This window comes from Podarcis raffonei, chromosome 3, assembly GCF_027172205.1.
Source record: "Podarcis raffonei isolate rPodRaf1 chromosome 3, rPodRaf1.pri, whole genome shotgun sequence".
Taxonomy (NCBI): Eukaryota; Metazoa; Chordata; class Lepidosauria; order Squamata; family Lacertidae; genus Podarcis; species Podarcis raffonei.
The window spans coordinates 4,713,293-4,735,798 of record NC_070604.1 but is presented as its reverse complement, the minus strand read 5'-3'; the positions used below and the strand labels follow the sequence as shown (position 1 = coordinate 4,735,798).

The window sequence follows — 22,506 nt, the reverse complement described above, 5'->3', positions numbered from 1 at the left end:
CAAAAACTCTGAGGTGCTGGATGTGAATTGGTATATTTGCATCTTCTATTCAATTAATAGACTCCTGCAATGACCCTTTGATCTAACATCCTCCTAAAAACCTGCAGTACCTAACATGACTTTTCCATCTAGGTGCCTGCTGAAAAGCCACCCTTTGACCAAATGCACCCTGTTGGAGAACAGTAGACACTTTCCATCCCATCTATTTTGTTGAGCTAAAATTAATCTATTAATGGTTTACTTGGTTAGATTTGGTCGAAACTCATTTTGTTTCTTTGAAGTCTTAATGTGTGCTATCCTGGTTGCATTCTCTCAATAAGTTTGTTATAGATTACCTGAACATGAAACGCTACATAAACCATTGACAGTTCCTTGGATTTGGCAATGATTTCTAAAAGCTTTCAATGTTATTTTTTCATGTGATATATGTTGAACCACTTAATGTTGAATAGAATACTCTGGCTTGCTGTTTATGTGTGTCTGTTGTGGTCATTTATCCAAGTTTTAGCTTTTTCTAATAACCACAGGCAAAGTTTTCTGTCACCACATAGTTGATGAACATATTGCTCCTCCTATGCATCAACTCCTAGCTAGAAGAGGGGGAAATGATTGGGAAAGCTGAATTAAAGGAAGACTTTTTAAAAATAATAATAATAATACATCAGCCAGGTGTCCAACAAAGCCCAAAATCAGAGAGGAAACTGATGGTACTCGTTACCCACTCCTTTATTTGGTTTTATCTGGGCCATAGGGTTTTAAAGCTGTATTTTGTGAAGAGGCACTCAAATTTGCATTGGGATCCTTTGTTTCTTTGCATAGATGATAGTGTGGAGTATATACAACTGTTCTATGAACTTCCATTGCCTGAGAACCTTATGGTGTTGCACAGCCAGTATAGCGTAGTGTCTAGATGCTAAGACTTGTTTCAGGGAGGCCAAGGTTCAAATCCTCCCCTAGCAGCAAAATTGACTGGATGACCTTAAACCTGCTGGCTGTCCCTCAGGCTAACCTGCTTCGGGCTATTGTGAGGATAAAATGAGAGTTAAATCACACATGGGAGGAAACATGGGGCAGGGGGAAATGCAATAAATAAAAGTTGATCCCACAGTGTTGATTGTATTTAGTTTGGTTTTTATTGCAATATATTTGACTACAGAGAGATGGATGTGGACATGGTTGCACACCAGCAGTTTAGCAATGGAAGAAGATCCATAGGGAGACAATGGAACAGGCTAAAACTGAGGTTTCCAATAAATATCTGGTGCATCAGATAATTGCTGTATGGTGCCTTGAGTGTAGGAGATCCTATCTTAAAATGGAGGTCTGCCTAGTGATATGTCCCTACAACTGTATAATTCTGTAATTATTCAGTAATGATTTCATTTTATCTTCCAAGAGCCTTCAGCTGGGGATACCTTTATATTTTAATAAATAAGATAAATTATGTGCTTTTCATTGTCTGTCTCTGGTAGATACAGTTTCTCAGAGGACAGAATTGGTCACTGAAATCTATAAATGTATTGATTAAATAGTCTGGAATGTAGTTGAACAAAAAAGTTGAACGTTTTCTGCTAAATTTCTACTGCAAATGGAGGGCTAATAGAGTTACCTTGCAGCAACAGGGACCAGAGGGTGAAATTTTCTCTTTCCTTTTGGTTGTTTGTACTTGTATTTGTTTATTTAATGCATATGTCTATGGTTGAACAAAAAAATCAGAGGTGGGGAATCCATGGATTATTTTAACTGGTTGTGAAATGCCTTCAGTAACTGAGAAGCTTAGCAAAGTTTATAACTGGAAATTATCGTAGAATAATATTTTAGCCTACTTTAATTTGTTTGTCAGTTTTATCTGTAAACTGTTGGCTTCTGAAATTTAGTTACAGGTCAAGGCCCAATCCAAGTGGCATTCCAAGCAGAAGTCACACTCCCTTTACCAGGGCCCGGTATGTGTTGAAGGTGTGGGATTATTCAGACCACTAAAAATGTTTATCTGCAATGCTTTTGTGGGCTAATTACTTGGGTAATTTTTTTTTTAAAAAAGAATAATGGTGCCTTCTTTAACTTCAGACTATTTTAAAGATAATTATTCCAGTGCATTAGGCTTCAAGTGCACACGGAAACACATTTTTGTGCACATGAGTCTTTCTGTACAGAATAATTTTGAAAGGAGAAAAGTCTACTTTCCACCACACAGGATATTTAAAATTGACCTTTAAGCTGCTCTTGGCTGAAGATTGAAGTAAGAATGCTTTTTTAGGTTGACATCTCTGACACCCCTACTCCTGCCCTCCTCTAACAGGCACTCAGTGAAATCAGAGCTGTTTAGGAAGGCAAATCGTAGAATTGTAGAATTGGAAGGGACCACAAGAATCATCTAGTCCAGCCCCCTGAAATGCAGGGATCTTTTGCCCAATGTGTGGCTTTAACCAACAAACCTGAGATTAAGGCTGGATCTATACTGATCTGGCACACACTGTTTTTAAAAATGCTATATAAAAAAGCTCTCAATGCAAATTCTCATTGGGACAGATCACAGCTCTACAGCGCCATCTGGTACCATATGTTTATAACGCATAGATAACATTTTAATTAGTCCAGTGTGGCTGAGTCCTAAGTTTCATCCTCCAAACTAAGCTATCCCACCTTATACGGTTGGGGCCAGACACGCGAAAAAGAGGAAAAAGCAACATTGTGTTGTGCTATGTTTTTGATGAAATGATAAATTAGTAAAAATCATTGCATTTTTTTGGGGGGGGGGGAACTTGCACTAATTTTCAATTTTCGCATAGTTTAAGATCTTCTGATCTTTAAGACCACATCGGAAAATTTTCCTTGCTGTTAAGATGGAGTGATTGGGAAAGTAGTCATGCGTGCATGTGGGTGTGTTATTTTTTCCCCTTCAAATGCTGTGATTTTGTTGGTCGGTGGGAAGTATCTGTTTTGGTTGTGAATATGTGTCCATGAGAAACATAAATCTGTGATTAACTCTTTTTGTGCTGTTATGAATGGTATGTATTAAATGCTTTGACAGTTGAAACCAATATCTAAGCTTGGTAATGGAATTGCGTACTGTCAATGATCAGTTTTGATAGGAATAAGCATCTTTATTCACACACCTTGGTTATGCTTATAAGGTACTAAAGAGACACTGTTTATAGTAATTTGCCCTGCTTCTAGATCCAGTTCCTCCTCCTCCACCACCCCCACCTCTTCTGAGATGGTCTCTTTCTGAGTCTTGGGATGGTGTGACAAAGGGCTGGGGTGGCTACAATAAGAGCATACCATCAACTGGTCAAGACGTCATCATTTTGCCTGGTAAGTAGAAAAGGTCTGATGTGAAAGTTAGTCTTGCATAAGGAGAAAAACCATAGAAGCATGGGAGAAATAAATAAATACACAGAAAAGCTGGGTCAGGTTGCCCAGAGGCATTCTGAAGCCTGCTTGATTTTATCCTGGTTTGTAAAAAAAGCTCTAGAGGGTCTTAGTAGACCATAAGCTTAACAGTGTGATGCAGCAGCAAAAAAGGCTAATGCTATTCTAGGCTACATCAACAGAGATACAGTGTCCTGATCAAGGGAGGTAGTAGTCCTACTCTATTCTGCCTTGATCAGACCACACACTTGGAGTACCGTGTCCAGTTCTGGGTGCCACAATTTAAGAAGGATATTGACAAGCTGGAATGTGTGCAGGAGAGCAGACAGGATGATCAAGGGTCTGGAAAACAAGCCTTATGAGGAGTGCTTGAAGGAGCTGGGTATGTTTAGTCTGGATAATGATAAAAATAATCATCATAAATTTATTATTTGTACACTGCGCATCTGACTGGCTTGCCCCAGCCTCTCTAGGTGGCTTCCAAAAAATATAATAAAACATCAAACATTAAACACTTCCCTATACAGGGCTGCCTTCAGATATTTTCTTAAAGCTGTATAGTTATTTATCTCCTTGACATCTGGTGGGAGGGCATTCCACAAAGTGGGCACCACTATCAATAAGAATTTGAGAGGAGACATGATAGACATCTTCAAATTGCTGAAGGGCTCTCACATGGAAGATGGAACAATGGATTCAAGTTATGAGAAAGAAGATTCTGACTCAACATTAGGAAAACCTTTCTGATAGTAAGAACCCTTTGACAGTGGAACAGACTCCCTTGGAAGGTGGTGGACTCTTCTTTGGGATAATTTTTGATTGTGCATTTCACTCATCGGCCAGGAGCAAGTTTCTTGCTCAATATCTAAAGGGAATTGCCGATGATACGAATGAAGCCAAACTGAGATATCTATTAAATGATGATGACCCCCTAAGATCACTCATGGTTGCCAGATTCTTGATCAGCGTCCTATCCCTAAAGAAGAGAAACGGACTCCTGTGCGGCTCGGATAATCCCTCTAAACTATGATCTATGTTTTAGGATGTAATTAGGTGATATCACCATTGATGTCTTCTACTAATTTATGAGTAGAGGGCGATGTTTATGTTACAAATTTATTGTAATGTATGATGTTGGTCTTTTGTTTTTGTTTTGCTTTGGTTCTTGTCTGTTTTTTGTAAGTTTTGGCGGTTTTAAATTTGGAGGTTTAAGTACATTATGTTGGTATGGGAAACTGTCGTGTGATGGGCCAATGGCCGTAATAAAGTTCAATACAATACAATAGACTCTTCTTTGGAGATTTTTAAAGCAAAGGTTGCCTGGCCATCTGTCATGGATGCTTTAGTTGACATTCCTGCATTACAGGGGCTTGTCTATATGACCACAACAAGACCCCTCAGGAGCCCTTCCAACTCTGTGATTCTGTGACCTTAAAATTAAATGTTTATTTGTCATCTCCACATACTTTGTCATGTTTTCTTGCCTCCCATGACATCTACATACATACATAAATAAATACATATATACATGTTTTCTCAGGACATAATGCCTGCAATTTAATCACTGGCATTTTAGTTACAGCCCTAATAGGTAAGCAAAATTATGCCACAGCTATTCCTAACAACCTTCTATGGGTTATGCTGATAATGAATCCACAATTTCTCATTTTTTTATATTCCAAAAGGGGATAGGGCTTTGGTTCATCTAAGATAGGTTGGGGGAACTTGTGTGTTGAAGTAAGAGTAGCGAAATCGCAGCTAAGAAGCTCAAATTGTATATATGAGTGACACCCTTCTTTGGAAACTAAACAAATACCCAGACTTAACATTGAAAAACTTTACTTGCAGAAAATTATAGTTATGGATAAATTAAAACATAATATTTGCAGGCACATGCTTCTCCAAGCATGGGCCTACAGTCTCTTCTTCTAACTTGCAAACAACTGTATTTTCCTCTCTTTCCAGAGCTCAGCACTCAGCCTTCTCTATCTCTGTTAAGCCATGCCTTAACGCTCCTATGAGATATTTCCACTTTTTCCCATCCTTCAGCTTTGCTTTCTTTCTTTCAGGCAGAGAAGAAGCACTCCAACACTCTATTCAACTTAGCAGTGTTCACAGTGGATTCTAAAACACAGCCATCTTGCTTCACATGAAATGGAGTCTCTCCTTCATTAGATACCTCCCATATGACCAACGTTATCCAATCATATGAGAACTACTAGAGAACTCGCTAGAATTCAGTTACCAACCAATCAAATTTAAACACATAGTAATGCATACAAGCATTTAGAATTTCAGTGAATTAAACTACCATACTTAACATTGTGGCTTTCCACATGTCAGGCCCCAACATTCATCAGTCCCAGCCAGCATGACGAATGATGGGGGATGATGGGAGTTGCAGTCCAACAATATTGGGAGGACTATAAATTTCCTCACTTCTACCTCTGATCTAAGAATGCAAAAATGGAAACACTCTGTGGGTGCAACCCCCTTGCCCTCTAAAGAGGTTAATATGGATGAAACCCTCTTCCTTTCAGAACAGTCACCAGAAAGAGAGTCACTGACTTCCTTGCTTTAGTCAAAGTCTCCAAAAAAAAATTATTCCCAGACCTCAGACTCACACCTGGAGGATCTTCCTTTTGGAAGTTTAGTCCTGAGCTCTTCTGAATAAACCTAATTTTAAAAGGCTTAAAGAAGCAACACTACCATGGACTGAATAATGAAACCAAAGCAAAATACTTAATTGGCAAATAGAAACAAGACAAGTGTACTGCTTAAAAGTTAAGTCATTCATGCTTTAGAACATGCATTTTTTTCATTCTGTAGCCCTCTGGTAAAAATATTTGTAACCCTTTCCTCATACCATGAGCATAAAATGAAGATTTTAATATCTAAGATCATGGAAAGATATAAGATATTAAAATCTTCATTTTATAGTCTGCAGTTCTTGCAAGCCATATTCTAATCTTCTTTTTGGATGTGTGTTGCCTGACTCCTTTAATTTTCTTCGTAGCTGATCTCTCTCTCTTAACTTACTCTTTTCTTAAGAATTCCCCACTTTTCCTTCTCTTGACTGTGTGCTTGCGTAAAGAATTCTGTTTTCCACACCAGGAGTCAAAACAATAACCATAGACAAGCCTAACGTGCCAGTGTGCTTCTTATGTGAGGTGCAGAAATTAGGGATGCGTTAATTTATGCCATGCATGAACACAGGCTTCACTCTAGACAAAATTCAGTAGCTCTCCTTTCTGCTTTCACATTTGTATGCAAAGTTCAAATGAAATGCACCCCTAATACTGTGTGCGAGAGAAAAGCATGTTATAATTTCTAGCAATTGTATGTTGTATAGATATGATATCATGTAGCCTCCGGCAGTTTTGTTTTTTAGTGGTGGAATCTGCTCTGTTGTTAGTGGGCTTTTTTTTTATTCTTTCTGATTCTGATTTGCTTTGAAGTTTTTCTGTTTGAAGAGATGAATGCTGGAGCCCTGTATCTCATGTAATAATGCTTCCGTTGTTCCTGATTTCCACTTGGTGGTATATTTATGGCATTTTCTAGTGCAAGTCTTGATCAAAGGGATTTTGTGTCATTACTTGAATCATTAGCAAGTTTTGTTTTATGCCAGAGCTGTGTCATTACTGAACTTTTCTCCAGACAAAAAACATGCATGCATGAATGGTGTATCAATTTAGATATTAGAGTTGTATCCTTCTTCGTTATGTATTAGCATTTGCTGATTAAGTGGTGTAGAGTGGATGGAGAGAAAAGAGATGAGTCACACGTGACCTTTCCCCCCAAGGTTTATATGACCTAAAGTATGCAATATTTGGCCCCAAGTTATTTAATGCTACAAATAGATGTATGTTGCAAGATGTGAATAAGATGCTTCAGTTTTTTTCATTTCCTAAAGGAGTGTGGAAAGAGCTTAGCTCTACAATAGAGCCCTCTGCTGTTCTGTTGAATATATTTCTGCATCACTCCAACAGCACATAAAATAGAGTGGCTGTGGTTTCACCATTCTGGTTATGCCCCTTAGTTGTTGATGATGATGATCAGATTCATTCATTCACCAGCAGAACTATTTTTGTGCATGACAAGTTAACAATAAACAAATCTGTGTTGCTGATGTAAGGTCACATTCAAACAGCAGTGATTACGGTATATAGGAAGTTAGTACTTTTTTTTTTTTTAAAGGCTCAGTTATTTCTAAGGATATGTGGCTTAGCAAATAAATAACAGAACTAGATGAAGTATACACTCTAGGATGACACGGACTATGTTATGCATGCACTTACTGACTTGGATCTTAAGTTTTTATTCTGTAAATGCAAGCTCCTTCTGTTCAGTGAGGGGGGACAAAGGATTTAAGCTAATGTCTTATAAAAATGCTTGTCTTAGGCTGGTTTCCCCAAATTAATTTAGCTACAATGGCTTTCCTTCCTATGCTTCTGTGTACTATTGTGACACTGTATTATTTTCTGATTTCCAAGTCAATTTGTGCAAGGTATCTTCTGTAATATGTCAACTTACTGAATTTTAACCAGTGGTTGGTTTGTTCTAGCATAAAATTATTCTGCTTGTGGCATTTGCTTCCCACCAGGACTGCAGCTCTTTGTGCCAGCTCCTGTAGAGTTCCTGGGGGCTCTTCAAATCTCAAGAGCAGCTTGAGGGAGGGTAGGAGGGGACCCATGGAAATCTAGTACCTTGCCTTGCATAAGCAGGAGTGCTTTCTGTTAGTGCATTTGATAAGAACCTATGCAAATCAACAGTAAAGAAAGAATGATCAATGTTGCTATGGTTCACACTTTTAATGAGGTGTCGGCATGAATGTGGTCTGGGCAATTGCCATTGTAAGGGTCTAGTTCGAAAGCACGTCAAAGTGCAAGTAGATAAATAGGAACCGCTATGGCGGGAAGGTAAACGGCGTTTTCGTGCGCTGCTCTGGTTCGCCAGAAGCGGCTTAGTCATGCTGGCCACATGACCCGGAAGCTGTCTGCGGACAAACGCCGGCTCCCTTGGCCAGTAAAGCGAGATGAGCGCCGCAACCCCTAATGGTCAGGGGTCCCTTTACCTTTACCTTTTTAGTGGGAGTTATTTGAGGTGAGAAGAGCAGTAACCCCCTCCTAAGGAGTTGCTGTACTTCTGAGGTATAGGTTCTAATACCAAAGCAGTGGCGTAGCGTGGGGGGTGCAGGGGGGGCCGGCCGCACCGGGCGCAACATCTGGGGTTAGGGCAAATCCATGGGTTAGGGGGCGCAAATCCACGGGTTAGGGGGCGCAAATTACTTGCCTTGCCCCGGGTGCTGACAACCCACGCTACGCCACTGTACCAAAGGCTTCTGAGGATGACCTGGAAGTGTTTCCCCATTCCAAGGTACTACACAAACCCCATAGTTTTGTGGTCACCTAGATCAGTAGTTCTCACATTTTCTTCCTCCAGGGAAATCTTTCAGCACTAACTTGTCTACCAATAAACCCGCTTGCGCTGCTGAGTTTAGGGAGCGCATTCTAGGACGCACACAATGAGTTGGTGTGGAACTTTTCTTAAAGACCAATTGGGTCTCACTTTATTGTCCCACGTGAGCAGAGTGTGTGCTCCAGATAACAGCAACATGCTGCTGTGGTTGCACATCCTGGGGAAATAGCTATTTCTCAGAGAAACATCTGCAATTGTCAGTCTTCTTACTGAGAAGTCTTGGATAAACTTCCCCAAGAGTTTCCCTGTCAATAGTCTGAAAATCACCGATCTGTGTCTTTAGAATGGAGGGTTAAATGTATTTTGAATATTTGAAATTATGCCCCGAGGTTAGAAATGGTCTCCTTTTAAAGCAAAAAACAATTTCTATGTTGTTTTTCAGAGTGCAACATAGAAAAAAAAATCTTGCTTTAAAAAAAGGAAGTTTGAATTATTTGTTAATAAAGTAACAGTAGATGACATAGATAGAGTTCACCCAAATGACCTTTCTGTCATTCAAACTGCAGCTATGGATACTTGGCCATTCTGCCTCCATTCATAATCTACTTGACCTCTGCTTCTTTTGTTTATTTATAGCACAAGGAAAGAAAAGAGGCCTTCTATTCACTTTGGAGCCATCTGTTTTCCACTGTTTGTTTGACTAGTAACTTGACCTGATGATAATGTGGTGTCTGAATGACAAAACAGATTGATTTGTTGTGTAACTTTTTCATCCTTCGGAGCTCAGTGGCAGGCAATGTGGAAGAAACACAGGCAGCCCATCTGAAGCATGAAGACCAATCCTTTCGCTTTATGTCTCTTAAAAAAATATGTTGCATTCACAAGCAAGTGTTTCACTGAATTTCTTTGCTGACTGGGAGAAAGAGATCAAGGGAGAATTGTCATGTGTTTATTTACAGACTAATTAAATTAGGTCTGTTATTTTAGTAGCAGCAGGAGCTAATGATACAGTAGTATGTTGAGATTCTGAATGCAGTATGCATCATTTTTTGAAAGCCTCTTAATCATGGTCCAGGTATCTTTGTGTGTGTGTGTATGTGTGTGCAAATGTTTGCTGCTTTTCTCTAGCAACTTAACACCAACCTACTGCAATGCCAGCACACTGAAGTACTGTTAAACCAATTAGTTTCGCTAGGAGAGATTAAAGTGTGCATGAAGTCTGGATTGAAAATACAGACAACCACTTGCCATGAGCCTGAGAACAATGAAGAGGCTGTTGTGTGTGGTTTGAGGAAGGAAGTGAGCACATTGGTAGCCATGTCAGGTACACCGTGGTATCCTATGCGCAGAGTGAGAAAGCCAGCACCTGCCCACTTCCCTTTTAAAGTCACACAGCAACAGCAAGGGGCATTTTTGTTGCTCTTTGGGTCAGCGTTCCATTAAAACGTATGCCATCCCCCCATTACTCTTCATTGTCATGGCAGGTAGGTCATTATTTGAACAGTATTAGGGGCTGCTCCAGAAAGCACCTCATATCTGGCCATGAAGATCTTCTACTCTCTTTTCTTGGTGCTGTGTTATACGTTCTTTCATTTCAAATTTGAAGACTGTCGGAGGCAGAGTGCTTCCTTAAGTGTTTTTATTGAACTGAAACCACAGGCGTCACAGGCTTCTCCCTCCCTTTCCTCCCTCTTTCTCAGGCAGAAGCATCTTTGTGGATACAACTCTTCCTCGTGTACGAGGCCTCTATATCCAGGGCACACTGGAATTCCCATCAAATTCCAGCAATGTACTTAGCGCAGCCTGTATTGTGATTGCTGGCGGTGAACTGAGAGTGGGTAAGTGAAGAAGAAAAATAAGCAGCAGGAAATCTGCATGCTGGGTGCTGGTCAAGGACAAACAACACATCTACACATCCCCACTGCTGTTACTGATAATAACACCAGCAGCAGGACTATACTTTCATGGGGCTGGCGGGGATACCAATAACACTGAGTGGCTGATCCATGTCCAGGAGCTATTAGCCATATAAATTGAGATTATAAGGACTCTTTGTGTTGCATTTTTTTCTCTTTGAACATGAGTAGCATTCCTGAAGAAATATTGCAGTATGTTATCCGTTATTTCCTAATTCATCATCATCCCAAGTGTGATTGAGCCCATTGCATTGAGCCCATTCATTCACAATGAAGACAACTAATTATTTATATGTGATATACAAGTCATTTTCCCTAATTCATTACATCGTAAGCTTTACAAATCAGGCTATTTTAGTTACTTACAGGGATCCTTGCCTTTTAATACTGCTGTGTTGGTCACTCTTTGACCTTTTTCAAAATTGCTTTTTTAGGAACTTTGTAGGGGGAATTTGAGTAATTGGGTACTTGAGGAAGGCAACCTGCAACTTTTTTCTGGTTAATCTCAAGGGGTCCATCTAGTTAATATGGCTTTGGAAAAATGGAAACATTTTAGAATACATTTTTGTCTTGGGAATAAAATAACTGTTTAAGAGTTAGTGAGCAGGTTAAGTCCAAATATGGATATTCTTAATAGTTGATAACTAGCAGTGACCATGGTCCATAGATCCACAGGATCCATGAAAGCTTATGCCAAAATAAGTCTGTAAGGTACAAGAAGAGTCTTTGTTGGATGTGTTCCCACGAGATTCATCCAGCTTGGCAAAAGCCCTCCTCTTCCCAGAGTTGCCAGACCATAAATGTTCTCAGTCCTAAAAATGCAAGCCTTTCTTGTATTGATTGTATCAGATCCAATGCTGCTTCTTTGGATACAGAACTTTGAAGAACATGGAGACTTTTCTCTCTTTTTTACATACAAAAGTTTCTGGAAGCACTTTCTCTTTATGAATTTCCAAGCCCATCTCATGCTTTTCAAAGATCCCGAATCAGAGTTAGGCAGGGCAGATTTTTATCACTTAGAGAGGAAATGAAAAAGCCATATCCAGCATGAAGAATTGAATTAATAATAGACAATACTTAGTTTAATAGCTATGTTGGGCCTTGCACTTTGTTCTGCCCAACAATAGAAGAAGACGCCATAGCCTCTGTGGCAGGGAAACGTCCGAGACTCAGATTCTGCACTGATGCAAACTGGAAATGCAGGTGAAAAGATGGCAGTGCCTTTCCAGAAAGGTAATTCTGTGCTTAGCATAGAGAGCCAGACCAGAGCCGCAAGCCTAGAGAGAGAGACACTTGGAAGTGAATTTCTTCCCTTAACGTAGTGGGAATTCCAGATGTGGTTTATTTGAAGATAAGGAACACGCTGTGGATTCTTTTAAGGACATAACATTTATTTTATCAAGCTAGTTTTTTGTGACTTTCTCAATGGCATCTGGTGTGACCAATAATGGAACTGCCGAGTTACTATCCTTGGATCTCCCTTGAGCCTTCTATTCATTTGGCTATACAAGATTCCCCCGTTATGCTCACATTAAATGTCTCCTCTGCTCGCTCCTATCATACTCATCCACCATCAGTTTTATCTCCTCCAGACTCTCACTACTCACTGTTTAGGCGCAGTCATCCCCATTTGGTCTGCAAGGCCATTTGGGATAAGCCACTTGCATCCATCCTACAAGTGTCATGCAGCCAAGGGTGGACTTTGCCAAAAGGGTGAAACTTGAGCAGCTTCCAAAACAGCTGACAACTAACTGATAGTTGGGAGCCTTTGAAGGGCTGCACAAAGCAGGAACCCAGCGCTACATAGGATTCCCCCTCTCCGCATTGGCTGATGTGAAGGTTATCCTGCTTGGTCCAGGTGTCCCCCCCCCCCGCTTTGTTTCAGCAGCTGAGGGTGGGAATAGCCTTGCTTTTAGCAATGTCCTGCTGCTTGCTAGTGCTTTGAAGCCTCAACTTTGGGACTTCAAAGCACCAAATCCTTTGACATCATTTGTGATGTCAGGAAATTAACAGGTTGGCCTTGCCCACCTGTCAAATTTGGAGTGTGAGGCAGATCCTAATAAGAATCTGCACACGGACCAAAAAGATTTCCCAATCCCTGGATTAGGGAATCACTGTACTAGGGGAAGTAGTCGTCCCCAGCTGAGAACTGCATGGGAGCCTAATGCTTGAAGAGGTACCAGTCCTTCAGGGTGGCTGTGTCTACTCTTTATTTATTGAGTGGATTTCTTTGCCTTTTAGGGGCCTGCTAGAAGCCTTTTTGTTCAGACATGCCTACCCAGGCATGTAATTTAAACATGCAATTTGACTACTTATAATAGTTTCAGAATTGCTGGTTTTATTTATAGTTTGATTAAAAATTATGTCAATTGGTTCTTAACATTTGCTTTTATTGGTATTTTTAATATTTCAGAATGTTCTTTGCAAACAGCTTAGAGGCTTTCTTCCAATTGAGCAATATATAAACTTTGTGGGTTTTTTGTTTTTAAAACTTCACCCACCCCTCATTGGTAGATTATTGGTAGTTCTATGTCAGTCAGAACTACTCATGCAAATTTGCTAGGTGTGGAAGATTTTTCTGTTCTGTAGCAGTGTCATGTGCATGAAGTGTGGTACTACATTTCTGGGGGAAATTGAGGGGGAATTTTTTTTTTGTTTCATTCACCACATCCAGGATCAGGACCACTTATGCTTATTCTTAATCAGAGCTGTGGCGATGACAGCTTAATAAAAGATTAATTGCACACAATACATTTATTTATATAATTATTTTTTAAGGTTCACGAGGAGAATGCTTCTTAAGGATACATATTATAAGCTTTCTTCTCTTCACCAAATGCATAATTTTTAAAATGTTAAAAGATCATGACATGATGGCTAATTCTGCACAGATTTATTTCTTTAATTCTACATCTGCTGCAGTTTTGTGCTGTATAATTGATTTAATCTCTAATTTTAGAGGAATGCTGAACTCTCTAACTGGACTCTGCTTACATTTCTCTAGGGCAGAAATTGCCCTACTTTCCCCTCCAAGTATCTGTTTCATGCTAGGCCATTTTCTTCTGAGACACTGAACTACCCTCGGTGAAATAAATAGATTCACAGTTGGAATACAGCTTACTGTATAGAGACATCATTGCAAGATAACAGCTACTTTCCTCTGGATTTTTGCTTCATTTTTCTCATCATGTGCATTACCAATTTTTCTGTTAGACTGGAGAATACACTTAGAATTTAGACATTTCATCTGTAGAATATATATGTTATGCAGAATACAAGACACAGTGAATTTTTTCGCAGCCACCACACAGTGGGCCAATGTTTTCATTTAGCTATCCACCACACTCCCAATACCCCTATCCTGGCCAGTGAACACCAGCTCAGACCTCATCAGCATGTATGTAATGTGCATGCATGTTGGTGTGTATGTCTGCATGCAAAGAAGAGAACTATTGTGTTCTCATTAGGGTTGCTGGCCTATTGGATGGAACCAAGATGGAACTGGACTGCTGAAGTGGAGCAGTCAAGTAGTAGACATAGGCAGACCATGTCTGCTTGGAGCCTGGTAGAATCTGCTGTGTCATAAGCAAGCACCAGGGTGGTTTAGGATGGAATGTAGAAAAATCTGTCCAGTCATAGACAGGGTGGGGGGTGGGGCAAAGCAAAGTCTCTTGGACTGGGGAAGTCTCTTAATCATGAAACTGCAAAATGAAGTTTTATCACTTAGAGTATTAGAGTAGTGATTTGGAACTGCAGTACACAGAACTGAGTAACACACAGCCATATGCTCAATTTATAGAGAAGTCATTGGATAAAATTAGAGGTAAACTGAACTGGCTTGCTGGCATAGGTGCCAACTCCCTGGGGCCCTGGGTGACTGAGCACCCACAAAATTCCCCACGAAGGGGCCGGATTCCCACAAATTTCGGTGCCACCCACAGTGCATGGCACCCACAAATTTCTGTGCATGGCACCCACAGCCCTGGGCACCCACGGTTGCAGGGCCAAGCTGACTCTCCTGTTTGCTGGGCATGAATGGATTTAAGCAAAATATTCATGGTTTTCAACTTCCTTGCTTTATGGAAATTTATGTCCCCCGATCAATTGACTTTTCAAGCCATTAGTTATTGGAATGGCCTTTCTGGGGAGATCTGTTGGGTTTGTTCTCTTCCTGTGCCCAGAGATGCACTTAAAACACCCATTCGCTCTGAGCCCAGCTTCAGCTGGGGAGGGCGGGATATAAATAATTTATTATTATTATTATTATTATTATTATTATTATTATTATTATTATACCTCTAATGCTTAGTTGTGTGCTGTACCTCATAAGTTATTGCCTGTTGCTTTCACCTAGTTTACCTATTTTTACCCATTGCTGCTACAAATGTTATAATGGTCTTGTTTGCACAATACAGTAAGCCAATGGCATACTTGGACTTCACAAGCAAGTTTGGGGATTTACAGGTTACAATTTTATTTCCCTTGCCTTTTAGCATTTGATGTCTTTGTTAATGATAACATTTTTATCAAAGTTTTTAGATTTATTAGCAGCGACATGAGATAATTTCTTTTATAGAAAAGTATGCTAAAAATAAAAATCAATCAATAATGGCCATTCATTTCCCCCCCTGTCAGGTACTTTGCAGCATCCATTGGAAAGAGGAAGAAAGGTGCAAATTCTGCTTCGTGCATCTGAGAGAGTTTATTGTGATCGATTACATGGCTTAAGTGCTGATCCTGGAACCATTGGTACGGTTAAGTAACATATTTTGAGTTCTTTAAGGTGCATAGGAAAAAGAAGCCATTCAGTGCTCTTTTTCTAGAAAAAGAGGTGCTGGAACTCACCATGGATGCCTCCCTTGTTCTCTTATAAAGGCAATGGCACCCACCTGACATGTGCTGGAACTGAGTTCAGCTGGGGAAAAAAGCCCTGGTGCTATTTAGTTTGCAACTGGTCAGAAATCCTTGTAATGAGCCTACATGGTTTGCTTCCACCTGTCTGTTTCCTTTAATCCTGGCCTGTCCAACCAGAGCTCAACTCTGGTATCTCCCCCTAAAAACAGCTCAACAACTTCGGTCATCCTCCCATTGGTGAAGCCTCCCCAACAACTCTGGTCAATCCAATGGGTAGATCACTGCCAGTTTATTTACAGTGGGAGTAGATCGCAGCCTCTTGGAAGTTGGACACCCCTGGGCTTATTCTAAGTGACAGAACCCTGTAGCACTCAAGCCCTGCCCTACCATTAGGCAGATCTTGATAAGGAGCCAGACATATCCCCCACCCCTGATGTATATTGAGGCTTTTTATCTCTGTTTTGCAATGGTGCTTTATGTACCGGGCACGGGGGTAACCCAAATAACACGGTCCAGGTCTGGTCCCGAATCCAAGAGTTCTGCGAGGAGTCAGTCTGACAGGGCCAAGGCAGGAAACCAGGCAAGGTCAGGCACAGGATCACAGGCAGGTTCTGGCAAACAACAACGTTGCTCCCGCAACCTGGGGCGGGGTCCAGCAGCCTTTTAACTCTGTTGGGGTAACAGCTGGTCCTGATCCCCCGGTGACACACCTCCCTATCTCCTCCTGCGAGTACTCAGGTCTCTCCTTCTCTCAGACCTGAGTCTCTGCAGCTCAGGAGATGTCGGTGGGTTATTAGACCCAGAGGCCGCCTCAGCCTCTCCTGACCCAACTGGTAGTGGAGCAGCTGCACATGATTGCACAGCAGAGGGCAACGAGGTCATCTCTGCATCTGGAGCCAGGGCAGGCTGAGGCCCCTGACTTGGCGCAGCTGGTGCTTGTTGCAGGGGAGCCTGTGCAGACTGGGACTCTTCAGGATCAGGCCCCAGACTAGGTTCAGATGCCGCCTGAGGCAAAGTATCTGGTGCGGACTGAGACTCCTCTGGCTCCGAGTCTGAGCCCGAGTCCCAGGCCACCACACTTTATGTGGCAAGAGTGGAAATCCCTGCTTAGTGTGTGCCAGACCTTGTAGCTATTGAAAAGGGGGCCCTTTGGATCCCAGCATGGTTTTCTCTTCCCCTTTCAAGGTGTTTATGGGAAGCTGCAGATGCATAGTGCTTATACCCAGAAGTCTTGGACATACCTTGGAAGTGAAGCTGCCCCTGGCAATGAAAGGTAAGGGCCCCCCCTTCTTTTTGTCCCTCTGTCTTGGGAGATGAAGTGGCTGATGACTGTGGACAGGATCTTTTTCAGTTACAGCCCCTTATCCTTTTGGTTCATTTGCTTCTTGTAGGCTACAGAATCACAGCCAATAAGGGATCTTGTAGTGAAACTGTAGATTTGTCTATATGATTTTGTTGTTTCCTGGTCTGGCCGCATGGGTGATGCTAGACAACTGGGTGGATGATCGCTGTCACCCTAAAATGACTGCACACATGGACTGATGGCACCACTTTTTCTGCAATACAGTTGCTAAAGAGAAGTGATTGTGGACCTACTTGCGGCACCCCACACCCTGGTGGGTGAAAGGCAATCCCACCCACAGGTGTAAACAAACTGCACAATACAACATTCTGGGATTTAGAATTGGCCACTACTTTTATGGATTGAAGGTGTAGGTAGACTTATATCTCCAGGCGGTGGACCGGAGTGAAGACTATGGTCTTCCCCCCAGACTCCACCCCCCAACCTGCTCATGATTGGACAGTTCCAAACTGAGGATGGTGGGCTTTCGTGCCATCCCTTGTGGTCAGGGGGATTCCACAACAGCCAGCCGCCCATGGGAGAGCGTTTCACCCCAGGCAGCCGGTGTGTGTGTGTGTGATCATGAAGGGCTACAACTGCTGCCCACCCTGGGATCAGGTGAGCAGCAATTTTCCTACCTTCTAATCATATTTGGAAAATATGCTCACCTTTTAATAATGTTCAGGTTTATTTGATAAGTGGGGGACAAAAGTATTCTAAAGTGACTAGAGGTAAGCATTGCTTTCAGTGACATTATCTGATCAGCCCTAATATTTGATCATTTCCCTTCTGTTATATATCCTATATAGATTTTCTTCAGTTTCCTCCATTCCTGGGCGTTTGCTGGTATTTTAGGGGGTGATTTTATTTCTTTTGATCAGGCAATTGACAACTGTGACAATGATGTTTTAGCAGTTTAATGGGTCATCGTAGTTTGAGTATGTTAATTACTGATGTTATGGGTTTTGTTTGTTGTAAGCTGACAAGGGACTTTTTTGTACTGGGCAAATACAAACTTGAATAAATCTAAATCTAGGTGTCAGTATCTTTCTGCCATACCATTTTAAACTTTATTTTTCCCCTCAATTGTCCCAGGGGAAAAAAGACTACTAAATTATCTCCTTTACTCTGCCGCAGTATTCTTCATATAATATTATTTTGCCACTTATAGATCATTTGCTTTAGCATTCTCCTGTTTTGCTAAACCATTTCCCCCTATAGGGTTTATTTTTGTATCATTAAAAAATGTGTAGGATCTTCACATTAATTCTGCAGAGGTTTATAGGATTATGGTACAAGACGAATTGGACTGGCATTATGGAGACAATATTGTCATCAGTTCGTCTTCCTATGAAGCTCATCAGGCTGAAATAGTCACTTTGGAGGAAGTCAACCATCGTAGCCTTAGAATCCATGAACGTCTGCTCCACAGACACACAGGTATGCAAACTCTCAACCTTGGCTCGGTATGTTGGCTGTTTTATCCTTGGGACCCCTGGCACATTAACTAGCTTTTATTTTGTATTTTGTATTTTGTTCCTTATTCCAATAGCCAGAAAGGGTGGAAATTCCATAAGTCACGGATCATTCCTGCTGGCCTTCCCTGTCTTCTTCTTCTTCTTCTTCTTCTTCTTCTTCTTCATTATTATTATTATTATTATTATTATTATTATTATTATTTCTCTACTGGCCTTCATCTGAGGATCACAGGGTGGTATACAATATATAAAAAAACAAAGCTACATAACATAGAGTGATCCTTCCTCATATGGTATATGGTATATGGGGATGGAAGTGGGGGTGGATATGGGGCAGGGGCTGCAGGCAGAGTTCACTGAGTTTTCCACATCCTTCCAGAGTGATCTAAACAAAATTTTGGTGCTAAACTGACAGCATCAATGCTTGCCCAATTATTGGACTTGAAGCCCTAGGCATAATGCTCCCAAGTTATTCTGGAAAATGTCTCCTTTTCCTGTTTCATTTTCTCTGGGATGTGATTAGTCCAGTTGGTTCTGTTTTCCCTGCTGCTTCATATGAAAGCCTGAGAAATCTCCCAGTTAGTTCAGTATTTAGTGAATTCTGACAGATAACCCCTTCTCTTAATTCTACTGGTGAGTGAGCAGTCTTCCAACTTTCTTGCTGGTCACCCAGTAGGAGAACCCAGAGTGAAATGGACCTTATTGTTCTGATTTTTGAAGCAGAGACATTTGAATGGCCAAAACTGACCTGCTTTTACCTTCTATTATGTCATGTATAGGACAATCCCACAGATTAGAAAATGGACAATGGATTCCTCTGGCTGCAGAGATTGGCCTTCTCACAAGAAATATACAAATTAAATCTGACATGGATTGTACTGGGGCGATCTTAGTGGGACACCATGCCAGTGGAGCCCAGTATGCAGGTACTCAAATACTCACAGCTGTTTTGTTCAAATTTCTCAGCTAGTGCAGCTGAGAACCTTCCCATGCATTTCGAGGTCTGCAGCCACTGTGCCTCCTATTATGATGGTGTGTATACGGGACAACACAGATTATGCACATTTGTTTGTATCTTTAATTGTACATAAAATGGGGGGAATGCCATAGCAATTTTCTACCCTGCCAGCTGAAGTGCCATTCTGCCACACCGGGGAGTGCATATGTAAAGAAATATGCACTTGCTGAGGGATAGCAAGGTTATAGTTTATTACAGGAAACACAGTTACAGATAGGTCAACAGGCTCATCACAGCTATCTGCCAATCACCCATTCCCACCACCCTTCTGAGTAATACCCCTCCCCACCTTCTCACTATATAGAAGGATCTGGCAACTTCTGTTTCAGTATCTGAAGAAGTGTGCATGCACACGAAAGCTCATACCAAGAACTAACTTAGTTGGTCTTTAAGGTGCTACTGGAAGGAAAAAAAATTTTTTGTTTTGACTACAGGAAACACAGTGAAGACTCTTGTGCTGTTTTGGAGGTTGGGGCTTCAAGACGAAATGGACTGAAACATGTTGGGTGAGAGTGCTGTTTCCTCAGCCCCTCGCAATGCCCAGTGACATTTTGATGGGAGTCTGAAAGCAGTTATAATATGGCATATGGGGTTTGGTGCCTGCTATTCAAAGATCCCACTGGAACTGCCTAAAGCAATTTTTCAATGTGCTTTCTCAGATATGGCAGTGTCATCTTCAGGAATACAGTGGAACCTCTACTTACATACGGAATCCATTCTGGAGGTCCGTTTGTGAGTTGATCCGGGTCGCTGGTAGAAGTGCCGTTCTGCGTGTGCGCATTTGGCTGCAGCGCCGTTCTGCGCATGTGCAGATGGCAGAAGCCACTTCTGCGCATGTGCGTATGACGGTAAACCCGGTATTTACTTCCGGGTTTGCCGTGGTCACAAGTCGAATTGTTTGTGAGTAGGAGCGGTGGTAAGTCGAGGTTCTACTGTATGGGTTTAGGGCTTTATGTTATTTTTTAAAAATCCAGCAGAATATTCATTATCAATGTGATTTGTTTTTTCTCAGGGTTTAATGGTTACAAAAGAGAAACTAGTTCCATGCTCTGTCTTTTTCTGTGTGATAGGTATCTTCCAGCTTTCTAATGTTGAGATTTTGGGTCTTGGATCTTCACAGTCTCCAGCAGTTGGCATCAGGAACGCATCCCATGAATCTTTCATAATCTCCTCCAGCGTTCACCAAAGCTGTGGAGCTGGCATTCAGGCGCTTGCAAGCAGCGGGCTCCTATTACACGGCAACGTGGTATTTGGAACCGTTGGTCACGGCATACATTTGGAAGGCCAAAATCATACCCTTACCAGGAATCTTGTTATTCTGAGCAAACAGCCGGGGCAATCAGTACACTGGGTGACTGGCATCAAAACAAATGCTGTAGATGGTACCCGCCTACAGAACAATGTTGTAGCCGGATCAGAACGGATAGCCTTTCATATCAAAGGGCAAGAATGTTTCTTACCTGAGACACTTTGCACTGACAATGTGGCTCATTCAAGCCTTCACGGGATACATTTATACAGAGGAGATGGCTTTCCAAACTGCACCAAAATCACAGGCTTTCTGTCCTACAAGAACTATGACTATGGGATCATGTTTCATCTTAAAGGGAACATAGTGGTAGAGAAAGTGATACTAGTAGACAATGTTGTGGGTCTCCTGCCAGTCCTTTACAGCCCACCTGCTGATCTTCAGTCCCACCTGGAAAGGAGGCAGTCCATCATACTACGAGACTCTGTCCTTGTGGCCACAAGCTCTTCCTTTGATTGCATCAAGGACAGAATCCAACCTCTTGCAGCTGACTTGACAAGTACTGATCGAGCTCCACGTAATCCTTGGAGGGGTCGAGTTGGCATACTGTGGCCTTCTTTCACCTCTGATCATAGCTGGTGGCCTGACAGCCCATGGCATAAAATGAGAAATTATTCCGTAGTGCTGGGAATCATGATGTTACAAGGTTGGTGTTACATTTTTGTGAGCTTATGGGGTCCTGCATTAATCAACTCTGTGAAGATGACTAGTATTATTATTTTTCAAATGTCAAAGATTCTAATGGTTTTTATTTCCAGAAATTGATAAAATTAGCAGAAAATTTAAGAGGAGGGGGTGAGTAGCTTAATTTTTTTCAGCAAAACCAACCAACCAATGAAATGTCAGGCGCTCGTCCTGTTCTTGAGTAGGACCCTGGCAGAGACACATGCCCGACTGGCATGTTCTCTCCCTCCTAGTCATTCGTTCGGGAGCTTCAAAAGCTTTCTTCTGCCCGAACATCACAGCGACCGATGCCAACAGACATCGGCACACTTAGGGATCCGTAGAGTTTGCGCAGCTTGTGTAACAGACCTCAGCAACTCAGCATTTTGGCTAATCTACTTTATTTACATATAAACACACACGGAGCACTGCAACATGGCTCCCTCTCTCTAGCATCAAACAGCAAAGAGAAAGTACAAAGGACAATAGTCCCACTTCACGGAACACAGTAACACAAACATCCGGTCTCCATCACTTCCCACTCTGTGGAATCAAAACATATACCGTCATGTGATAGACAACAATCCCATGACTGCAATCATGGAGCAGGAATTCTAACATGAAACACCTCAGTATGTTGTGGCACCTTAAATAGTAGCATATATATTGCACAAGCTTTTGTGGGCTAGGACTGCAGTCCTCTGCTCTCTTTCCTAAGGCCAGTTAAGTTTCATTGAACAGTACACTCTTCTTCCAAATAAACATGCACAGGATCATAAGTAAAGCCCATTGCATTAGATGCATGATGATGCAACACTATATATTTATGCACAACTGAGGAATACCAGAAAAAGTTACAAAATTAGTTGTTTTGCTAAATGTTTTCTTCTGAAAAGCAAAACGAGAAATTGTGAGAAATTTTTAAACAGAAGATTGCGGCATTAATCCAGCTAAGCTTATGCATACCAAGTTCTACTGGAAGCAATGATATTTAAGTTAGGTTTCAGTGGGTATTAGGCATATATCTAACTTTAGATGAACAGGGTCTACAAGTATTAGCGCTTTGCAGGGGGAAGATGGAAAATCATGAGCTCTTATGCAAATTAATTTCAGTCAAAACTGAAATTCTAACTCAC

General features: G+C 41.4%; 1 protein-coding gene across 6 annotated transcripts in view; it reads left to right on the top strand.

Moving 5' to 3' along the window:
* PKHD1 (PKHD1 ciliary IPT domain containing fibrocystin/polyductin) overlaps window positions 1-22,506 on the top strand; it is a 251,132-nt gene that overhangs the window by 158,472 nt on the left and 70,154 nt on the right. For all 6 annotated transcript variants that reach the window (XR_008329334.1, XM_053380395.1, XM_053380397.1 and 3 more), the window contains 8 exons: window positions 1,878-1,943; window positions 3,178-3,315; window positions 10,491-10,628; window positions 15,342-15,455; window positions 16,746-16,833; window positions 18,188-18,342; window positions 19,160-19,306; window positions 20,469-21,353. Coding sequence is in view for 5 of the 6 variants with exons in the window: in XM_053380395.1 (XP_053236370.1) it covers window positions 1,878-1,943; window positions 3,178-3,315; window positions 10,491-10,628; window positions 15,342-15,455; window positions 16,746-16,833; window positions 18,188-18,342; window positions 19,160-19,306; window positions 20,469-21,353 (1,731 nt within the window). In the remaining variant the exon portion in view is untranslated. The remainder of the gene's footprint in view (window positions 1-1,877; window positions 1,944-3,177; window positions 3,316-10,490; window positions 10,629-15,341; window positions 15,456-16,745; window positions 16,834-18,187; window positions 18,343-19,159; window positions 19,307-20,468; window positions 21,354-22,506) is intronic.